At 41.8% G+C, this 10,436-nt stretch overlaps 2 protein-coding genes across 2 annotated transcripts in view; one reads left to right on the top strand and one right to left on the bottom strand.

The window, feature by feature from the left end:
- The window catches only part of LOC106815398 (serine/threonine-protein phosphatase 6 regulatory ankyrin repeat subunit C-like), a 4,430-nt gene extending 2,696 nt beyond the window's left edge, over positions 1 to 1,734 (bottom strand). The window contains exon 1 of the mRNA XM_014819855.1: positions 1,373 to 1,734. Within this exon, the coding sequence (XP_014675341.1) occupies positions 1,373 to 1,594 (222 nt within the window). The 5' untranslated portion in view covers positions 1,595 to 1,734. The remainder of the gene's footprint in view (positions 1 to 1,372) is intronic.
- Positions 1,735 to 2,673: 939 nt separating this feature from the next.
- The window catches only part of LOC106815393 (elongator complex protein 1-like), a gene marked incomplete at its 3' end in the record, with an annotated part of 28,356 nt that continues 20,593 nt past the window's right edge, over positions 2,674 to 10,436 (top strand). The window contains exons 1-8 of the mRNA XM_014819843.1: positions 2,674 to 2,758; positions 6,284 to 6,444; positions 7,493 to 7,630; positions 7,975 to 8,056; positions 8,261 to 8,341; positions 8,629 to 8,714; positions 8,959 to 9,058; positions 9,527 to 9,617. Of these exons, the coding sequence (XP_014675329.1) occupies positions 6,301 to 6,444; positions 7,493 to 7,630; positions 7,975 to 8,056; positions 8,261 to 8,341; positions 8,629 to 8,714; positions 8,959 to 9,058; positions 9,527 to 9,617 (722 nt within the window). The remainder of the gene's footprint in view (positions 2,759 to 6,283; positions 6,445 to 7,492; positions 7,631 to 7,974; positions 8,057 to 8,260; positions 8,342 to 8,628; positions 8,715 to 8,958; positions 9,059 to 9,526; positions 9,618 to 10,436) is intronic.

The raw sequence follows: 10,436 nt of genomic DNA on the forward strand, positions 1-10,436 counted from the left end.
AGGGGTAGGAGGAGGGGAGGAGGTGTTGGACTAGGGGGAGGAGGAGGGGAGAAGGTGTTGGAGTAGGGGGAGGAGGAGGAGGAGGAGGGGAGAAGGTGTTGGAGTAGGGGGAGGAGGAGGAGGAGTAGAGGAGGAGGGGAGAAGGTGATGGAGATCGAATGAAGAAGGTCGTGGAGGAGGAGTAGGGGGCATGAGGAGGAGGAGGAGGAAGAGGAAGAGGAAAGGTGTTGGAGTAGGGGTAGGAGGAGGGGAAAAGGCGTTGGACTAAGGGGTGGAGGAGAAGGGGAGAAGGTGTTGGAGTAGGGGGAGGAGGCGCAGGAGGAGGAGGGGAGAAGGTAATGGAGATTGAATAAAGAAGGTCGTGGAGGATAGTTGAAAAATGTTGACGGTTAAAAAATATACCGCCACCACCGATTTCTAGCCATTGGCACAATGCTAAAACAGTCGAGCTGCTACTGACTGCAACGTGCATTGTTTATTCTATTGTCTAGTATGTCTACTAGCTGAAACTTGCTGTATGCATTCCATTGATTCAATGGTAACTTACCTCGGTCAGACAGCAAAGCTTGGTTGTACAAGACAGCACATTTTAACCAGTATTAATGGCTATAGCATCACAAATCAGGAATAAACAGAGAATAAACACATATGTTGTTATCTACTCCTGATAATGTGAATAATTCAACTATCCCCCTCCTACTCCTCCTCCTCCCCCTCCTACTCCCACATCACCTCCCTTCGATCTCCATCACCTTCTCACCTCTTGCTCATCTATCACTGTCTCCCCTCCTCCTCCTTCTGCCCCTCCTCCTCCTGCCCCCTACTTCCCCTCCATCACCTTCTCCCCTCCACCTCCTCCTCCTCCTCCTCTTCTACGACCTACTCCAACACCTTCACCCATCCTCCTACCCCTACTCCAACACCTCCTCCTCCTCTTCCTCTCCCTCCCCTCCTCCTCCCCCTACTCCAACACCTTCTCCCCTCCTCCTCCTCCTCCTCCTCCTCCTCCTGCCCCCTACTCATCCTCCATGACCTTCTTCATTCGATCTCAAGCCACGCTTTTTTGTGTTTTCATCCTCGATAATTTTCTAGCTGCATTTTTTTTATTTATGCTGTTATCGATGTAATGTATGCTTTAGTAATTATCGAAATAAATAAATCAAAAAAAATAAATCTAAATCATCTACAATCAAATCTGTGTTAGTGGACAATAATGTAACCCAACAAGAGTACAGAATACAGAGTATAGTCCCCTAGCTATAGCTGGACCATACTGTTCAGGTCTCTTGTTGGTTGGGTCACACATTATTATTATTTATATCTAGACTATATAGGTAATCAGCCTAGTGTCTACCTGACATAACAACCCCACCTCTGCTATGGCGCGATGATTTAACGACACAGCTTGCCCCAGCGGTGTGCTGCCGTCCTTAACACTTGGTGCCTCTAGATTGTCCCACGGCCGGTTGACATCCACGCTGCGCCGTATCAGCTGTTGTAGAGACAGTATGTCGTTCTTCATGACAGCGATGTGCAGCGCCCGCACATCGACCGACATCCCTGTGTCCGTGTCTGCTGATGGGGTATTGCCCATGTTGCCGGCGATGCCTTCATGTCGTCACACTACTATATTGCAATAAATGTTAGGGGTACAGTGGTACACCAATCCTAGGCTCCTACCATAGCTCCTACTAATGCTTTGCCACGACATTTTCGCATTGCAATGGCGTACGGTTGATCAGCTATCACGCTTTGTGACAGCTGTTTGTTTGTTGTTGTGCGTAACTACGCTATTTGGCCACAGGTGTCGCTGCATGGTTAAATGTGACGCTGAGCTGTATATAAAAGCAAAGAGCCTATATTGATCTATATCGATTGATATTGACCTATATAGATCAATATAGGCTCTTTGATACTATCAAGAGCGAATAATACATGTCTTATTAGCTTTGGATATTATAATAATATTGATATACTGTATACTTATGTGTTACATTGTATTTGAATTAATTGTTATATTATATTATAGATATATATACGTAACATTATACATTATAATTTATATGTATATAAAGTTTTCATGTCCTGACCGTGCGGAGCTGCCACTTTGCCGTGGTGGCAGCGTATTAGCATTGATATGTATATAAGAGCGATATATAGAAACAAACTTGAATTTTTTGCAGATACTGTGCATGCACGATCCCACATCTGAGCATATTGCACATCTGAGCGTGTGGGACATTATCTATTATTACAGAATTTTGAGAGGGCATTCTTTGCAAGCCAATAAATTGGTTAGGCAGAACTTCAGCTGATTAGCTGCGGTGCCTGGAACGCGAGAAAGCCGCAATTTGGAACAGTGGAATTTTACCCTCGGAAACTGGAAATGATCCCCTGCCTCTTTAGCAGTGGTATAAGATATCTGAGTGTATGTTATCAGGCGTGAATAATAATAGATTATCTATTCTTATTCTAGATATCTATTAGATCTACCAGGTTATCTATTATAATAAATATCGATTATTATTCACTCCTGATGTTATCCTGTGTGGCTCACAGTGTGGAGAGAATCCGCTCTAATAATCGGAACAACTCGGCTGTTTCCGTCGCTACCTGGGTTCTCCGAAAGAGGCGCTGTGCCTCGTGTGTATACTTGTGCTTGTGATCAACATGCTTCTCAGTTTGAGAACGTGTCTCCCTTCTAAGTATCTGTTGTATATCGTCCTCCTGGTTCATACACACATTATATAACTATTCGGTATGCCATATCAAAATGCTATTAGTATTACTATAACGTGTATTCATGAATAACAGTAATGCTTTAGTTACTCTGCTGTGTTGTTGACATTGTTGAACAGCAGCCAGTTCCACTGTACTGTGTACAGTCCGGGTGTACAGTACTCCGTAGCACTTGGTCAGACTCATGCTACGGTCTCACTTGCGCTATTTAACCTAGCTCAACGTACCGGGGAGTTAACGTACCGTAACGTACCATAACGTACTAGAACCTACCTCAGCGTATTGCAACCTAGCGTAACGTATCACAACGTACCGGCTAACGTACCCTTATGCATAGTTAACGTCGATCTAGCGTGGCGGCCAATTTAATTTTTGAACATGCTCAAAATTAGGGTACGTTAGCTGGCGTTAATGATAACGTACCGTAGCGTATCAGAACGTACCGTAGCGTATCAGAACGTACCTTAGCGTATCAGAACGTACCTTAGCGTACCTTAACGTATTGGCTTAAAACGTACTGACACGTAACGCGATACGTACCGCTATGTATCGCTAGCGGTATCGACACTTCCCGTCAACGAGTGACGTGAGTGAGTGAGTGAGTGAGTGAGTGAGTGAGAGTGATGAGTGAGTGAGTTGAGTATAGGGCCCAGTCACACACAGAGCTAACGCTCATTACGATCCCTCCTAAAAAAAAAAAAACCATTGCCGAGCCGGTGAGGCGTGTTGAGAAGCCCGGTGGCCCAAATTCGAGTTCGAAAGTCTCTTCCTAAAAACCGCAAGAAACATGGCAAATGGAAGTCCGTGTTTGCCTAAAATCAATAGTGGGACAACCGGGAAACTGGTTGCTGGCCCAAAAGGCGTAGCACTCCAAATTAAATCACAAACGTATGACATCGTGCTGAAACAGGGCGACAATTTTCGGCGCACCCACACGCTTGCGATAGCGCCCGCATCGACGATGCGTCTATCTCGAGTTTACGTGGGTACATACGCCTTCCACGTCTCTAATAACGGCCCGCACTAGCGCTGTGATTTCCCGCCACGCGCGCACCAACGATTATTTGAACTAATGTTCACAAGTTTGGCCACGCTCGCCCACGCTCATGCTGATGCACCGCGCAGCGATCACCGATCGCAGTACTGTCATAACTTTTCTTTTTGCCACAGCTGGCGTTCGACACGTTTTTTCACCACGCTCTAAGAGCGTAGGTACGGCGCGTAGTGAGATCGGGGGCCCGGTGTGACTGGTATAGGAGTGAGTGAGTGAGTGAGTGAGTGAGTGAGTGAGTGGGTTGAGGAAGTGAGTAGTGAGTGAGTGAGTGAGTGAGTATATATTATGAGTGAGTGAGCTGAGTAGTAAAGTGAGTTGGGTGAGTCAGTGATGAGTGAGTCAGTGAGTGACTCAGTGGTGGTGAGTGAGTGAGTGAGTCAGTCAGTCATGTCAGTCATCGTCAGTCAGTGTCAGTCAGTCAGTCAGTCAGTCAGTTCAGCGTCAGTCAAGTCAACAGGTCCGCGTAATTTTGGCCAATTTTGCATACAGTACGCTTCTGGACTTGAAATCATAAGCCATTGCCCCCAGATTTGCCGAATCTTTGCCTTGTCCTTCAGCAAGTCTGGGTGATTCTTGTCATAGAGTTCCGGGGGGTTGGCGCCTTCACGTAGCCGAAGACTTGGTCCTCCTGAGCTGTCGTGAGCTTCAGTCCACTCTTCCTGGTTTTCTTCTCAGTCTTCTTCTGAGGAGCCGTGGCCTTGGCCCCATCCAGCCCCTCAACCCTGTAGAGCTGCTCAGGCGTAGGGCTCCCCTCTCTGGACTGTCTGCCCTCCTCCTCCTCCTCCTCAACCTGGTCATATCTCCCCCTCTTTGACCTCCCCACCTCAACCTCCTGCTCTGACACCTGAAGAACTGTAGTCTTCCCTCTTCCCTTTGCTTTTCCACTTTTGCCTCTAGCCATTGTTAGAAATTTGAAGAAATATTTGGAATAAAACTGATGAGGTCTGATGCTGGTGAAAGCTAGAATGCAAATGGCGACGTACTGTACCGCATGCGGTAGCGAAATAACCCAGGCGCATGCGCGTTAACGTAGTGGCTAGCGTACCATAACGTACCTTAGCGTAGCGACATGTAGCGCAGCGTATCACAGCTTATCACAGTGTACCGGCTAACCTAGCGCAACGTACCTTAATGTACCGTAACCTACCACTACACGCACATTAACACCAACATTAGCGTAGCACAGCGTACTGTAACCTAGCGCAACGTACCTTAACGTACCTCTACACACTCCTTACCCAGTCATTTGCAGATTTTTAACCTACCTCAGTGTACCGTAGTGTACTACAACGTACCTTAACGTACCCTTATGCACCCAAATTCCTGATACGCTGAGGTAGGTTAATTAACGCAAGTGAGACCGAGGCATCAGAGTCATGGTAGCGTTTAAACCACTATATCGTAACTTTCGTCAGTGTTGGGGTACACCCCTCAAAATTGACAGAGGTCTTCTTTAGGGTGTTGTCTAATAATTTCTTGCACGAAATATGGCCCTTGTTGTCAGGAATTTGGCCCTCAGTAGTCACGATTACAGAATACAGTGTCATGGTTACAACTACAAGGATAGAGAGCATGGCGAGATTGAAAACTATGTAGCGTAACACATCGGCTTTGCTCTCACAACCATGCTCTCTATCCTTGAGCCATGCCATGCACAGGCACTTGGAACGTTGTACCAAAGTTTCTCTACTCTCTTTCGCGTATTAATACTATTATTAGTGATAATTTCCTGTAAATGCCCTTCAAAAGGCTCCTCTGCAGCACACAAAACAAACGCACGCAGAACACTGTGCCGTGTGCGCAGACATGCGTCTAAACAGAGGAATTGCTCCAACCTGTGATTGGAGGATAAAAATAGAATTTATGACGTTTCGTTTCACTGGTTATAGCCGCGCGTGCATATTTGCTAATTAATTAGACTAATCGCACTTCAATAGACTCAAAATTCACAGAGATTGAGGCTAAGACATGTGTCTATAATAGCTAGAATTTATAGAAATGTAACTCAAATCAATCGCTCTATATGATAGTTAGTACACGTTCCTACCGGTCATAGCATAATAGCGTATGCGGTGGGAGTGGGCGGGGTCTATTTTTATCTTCCAATCACAGGTCAGAGCAATTCCTCGGTTTAGACACATACAATGTGTGCGCAGCACTCGTACTAGTTGTAGACGAAAGAGAGTAGGTAAACTAAGGGTTATAGATAGTAGGTACAATTCATGTTTATTTACTATACTCTTATTATTAAAATGGCCTTAGTGCCTGTGAGTGTGATGCACACTGATGTGATGGAAATTGACTAGAAGTTCATAATGATTATCAGTTGCGTCCAACCGATCGGTAATAAATTATGACATTTAGTCTCGCACATAGCTTATGTGAACCATATGAAATTGACAATATGCTGCGAGTGTAGTTTATCAATACTAGTATTACTTTTTATTGTTATAATTCCTATGTACTAACTATAGTTTTGTCATTTTCTAGGCTGAAATAGTGTGAAGATGAGAAATCTAAAATTGATACAGCATCACTGCCATGACAGCAAAAGAGCAATGGGTGCTGATCATATGTCAGTTTCGGAGAATAATATCTATATCAGTGCCAACGATGCTCTATATATAATCGACGTAAACAACGATTTTGAGGCATGTTTACTGTTGTTTAGTTTTATCACTGATATAATTATAGATAGGATAATTTTATTAATATATTTAATCCCATGAACACGGTTAAAGGGATACTTTTCCCTAGAATTTGAGAGTATATTAGGATAGTAGATTCATAAATTATAGCATATACCTACAAATTTCTATAATTACGCATTCACATTTGTCATAAAACAACATTGAATTTCGAAATCTTAATTTTTTGGGCGCTGACATGACACCCGCGGTCGTGCTGCTACCCTGATAAATTTGCTAATTTATTTTGCACGTTACAAATCGAGGGCTAATCACAAAAGTGCAATTATAGTTGTACCTAAATGCTATTTAACCGACCGATATGCATTTTAGGACAAATTCGTCCATATTATAACTGAAGCTAGGTGTTGTTTATAAGATATTGCAATCCTTCTGCTCTTAAATTAATAAATAAGAAACACACTCGGTCTGTAGCTTGCAGCCGAAACGTTGCTTTGCGCAACTTTTTCAGTGGATGCGCTGCCAGTGGCGCCGTCTTCGTAAGCAACAGTATAGCCGTCAGTTTTAAAACGCTTTTTAAAAATATTTCTAATAAATATTGAACCATAATTTAACCTTTTATGTATTGTAAGTATTGTAAAATTGTTTTATTTCAACCTAAAACCTAGTTCAACCTATTTGAACTGAAAATATTAGAAGAACCTCGAGTAATGTATCCCTTTAACCTGTAATGTGGTACTATGGCTGGTGACATAGCTATGCTACATCTATAAGTCTGCTCCTGTGCGACATAGAATGCATGATGATGATCATAAAGACCAAGATTTATTCTTGTGTGTTACTGAAATTTATGAGGCTCTGATGAGGAAATGTGATTTGAGTTCTCGGCTAGTTTTGTGTACCAGTTTACAATTTTCCAAATACTGGCATGTAACGTCTTAAATGAAAGGAAAATTTGTCCAAGTATAGGCTTCTCTGATTCTATTAGATGTAATAATAGTTTCAACTTGAGACCCAGAAACCTTTATATATATTTCTTTCAATTCACTAGGTGGACCATGTGCCTCTGACTGAAGAAGGAGTTAGTGGTGTGACAGGAGAACAAGTTGCCGGGCTTCAGTATTTGATGGAGAATGACTGCCTTTGTGTGGCAACAGTTCAGGGCAACATCATCCTCTATCACAAAGAAGTGTGTCATCCATATTCACACAATATTATATATCATATTCATTATATCAGGAGTCTATCAATATATTATCTATCTATCTATCTATTATCTATCAATATTGATAGACTCCTGATTATATATCATATTCACACATATAGTGTGAATATTTGACATATAATGTGTACACTAGTATACAGATGTTTGTGTTTTACATTTATAACCTACTGCATTTATGTTTATGTTCTGCTGCGGTTCTGTTCCTACACGTTTATATGTATCTCTGGCCATAGTTGTACTTTGAATTGATTAAATTGAGGAAAGATCAATGTGTATTTCAAGTATGTTAATTGTATGTGTTATTTTAGGTGGAGGTCGTTGGATGTGTTGACACTGGAATCAGGGCAGTAAGCTGGAGCCCGGACCAAGAACTTGTTGTTATAGCTACAGGTATTAAGTCAAAATCTATTACGCACTTTTTCTTAAATTCAGTCATTTTGGCTGTTTAGTAACCACAAATGTGTGTTCTCATTGGTAGTTGCTTTACTTGTTGCTTTTGTTATATCAGTATAAAAATCGACAGCATTTATGATGAATCTTGCCAAAGTCCTGCACACAATGATTTGTTAAGGATACAGCTGTTCTCTGTTACAGGATCTGATACGCTTATCATGATGACGAAAGATTTTGACCCTCTGACAGAAGTTAGCATGAATCCGGAAGAGTTTGGCGAGGGTGCGTATTTATCATTTCACAGATCATGCAATATGGTTTCCTAATGCATCTTCATCTTGGATCACCGATCATCTTCAATAATCGGCTAAAATTGTTTGTGTTGTGTATACGTAAAGTGTATTACGTACACTAGGAGTATAAGTACACTATTTTAGGCTTTCATGATTCCTATAAGTCAGTCAGGTACCTTTTATAATATGCTAATATGAAAATGTCATTAATGGAATAATACAACGAATAGTATCTTCTGTAGTGATTGATATAATCAGTTACATTTGTGTTTGTAGCAAAACCTGTTACTGTTGGTTGGGGAAAAAAGGAGACTCAATTTCATGGATCTGAAGGAAAGCAAGCAGCTATAATCAAAACCAAGGTGCATACAGTGTTGGTTACTACTGATGAGGAAATGATATCAATTTACTAAGAATTTCATATATTTTCTCCAAGTGGATTGCATAAACTTCAATACGGTCAAATTAGAAATTATTCTGCCTACCCAATGCAGCACTGTATGATATGCAGTAATCCATTCAATATATGACCATATTAGTAGGTATGTAAAGGCAATATAACTGTGGTAGCCATAGTTTTGTGCAACTTTTATTGCCATGCTGCAGACGGTAGAACCAGCAGTTGCATGGGATGACAAACTACCACGGATAAGCTGGAGGGGAGATGGCCAGGGTTTTGTTGTCAGCACAGTTAACTGGACCACAGGTACACCTGACTATTTAATAATGTCTTTTTAATCGATCTAATCCAAAAGTAAAAAAAATACCCTGAATTATTTTGTGATTTCTTTCTTCAGTGGTACAAGTATCAAATGTGTTTTTTTGTAATATCTTATTTGTGATACCCTTCACGTGCTATTGTATTATATTGTTATGGTAACTAGAGCTCAGTGGAAACATTTCGCAAACTAAAAGGAAATAACGTGCACTCATGACATGCGATTTATTTGGTATCATAGGTAAACTTAATTTGATCAAATAAATCACAATGAGTTACCGAATTTGCAGCATGCACACGCTCGCACCTACCCAAGCATTCATGCACACACAAACACAAATAGGTACAACAGTCTCTCTATTGTCATCGTGGTGTAAGTTGCGATCGTACTTTTCAGCGCGATAGAATTAATTTGCTGCTTTTCTAGACCCTTTTTTTATTGCTCAATATTGGCAGGTGCGAGACAGCTCAGGGTATGGAGCAGAGACTGTGTGCTACAAGCCACGAGTGAAGACGTCAACAGTCTGGAACAGGCGGTATCTTGGAGGTACGAAACACGAACAATATTGTCCACGTTAGGTTGTCCGGTATAGGGTTCAATCCAGCTGGTGTGACTGTGACTGCAGGGTGACTGTCGTGTGTAGAATAGTAGATCGTTGGGGGTGTTGTAGATATCACAATATAGTCTAAGAGCCAATTCTCAAGACGTGTCTAGAAAATTAAAAACTTGGCACACCACCTGCATACTTCGCCTAGTGCTATTTCCCTGGAATATTTCTAGGTATGATGTTCTGATGAATATCGTTTAAATATTGCCTTGTAATGAAGTGTTTCCAACCACTTTCTGCCAACATTGTATGTTTGCAGAAGAAGCATGAAGTGTTCCTCATGACAAGAGAGCTTTTAATTGCATAGTTTTTTGTAATGACATGTGATGACATACCCTAAAAATCCATATCTCAACATGAAGAGCAGTTTGTACTCCTTCTGAAAATACGTACATATCATTTAGGTGCAAGTAGTTGGAAAAGCTTTGTTACAAAGGCGTATACGAACAATGCCCCCTTGAGTTTTCACGAACAGAAATGATTAGGTACCAACAAAATTGGGGTCTGGCATGATGATGTGCCATCGTTTTCTTAGTGCGCTATGCCTGAAAATATTCTATAGATATAGTTTATCATTTTATAGTATCAGGTTAAGTATACGCAGGTTGGGTGCCATGTTTTCATTTTTTTGGGGTTCTGATTCGTAGACTAATAAGAGGCGTTATTAGATATTTCCATATCAAGCAGACAGCTGTGAACAAGCTTAGAAAAGCAATGAAGATAATGCTCTGCTAGTGGGTCAACAACCGATATATATA

This window comes from Priapulus caudatus, unplaced genomic scaffold, assembly GCF_000485595.1.
Source record: "Priapulus caudatus unplaced genomic scaffold, Priapulus_caudatus-5.0.1 Scaffold1105, whole genome shotgun sequence".
Lineage (NCBI taxonomy): Eukaryota > Metazoa > Priapulida > Priapulimorpha > Priapulimorphida > Priapulidae > Priapulus > Priapulus caudatus.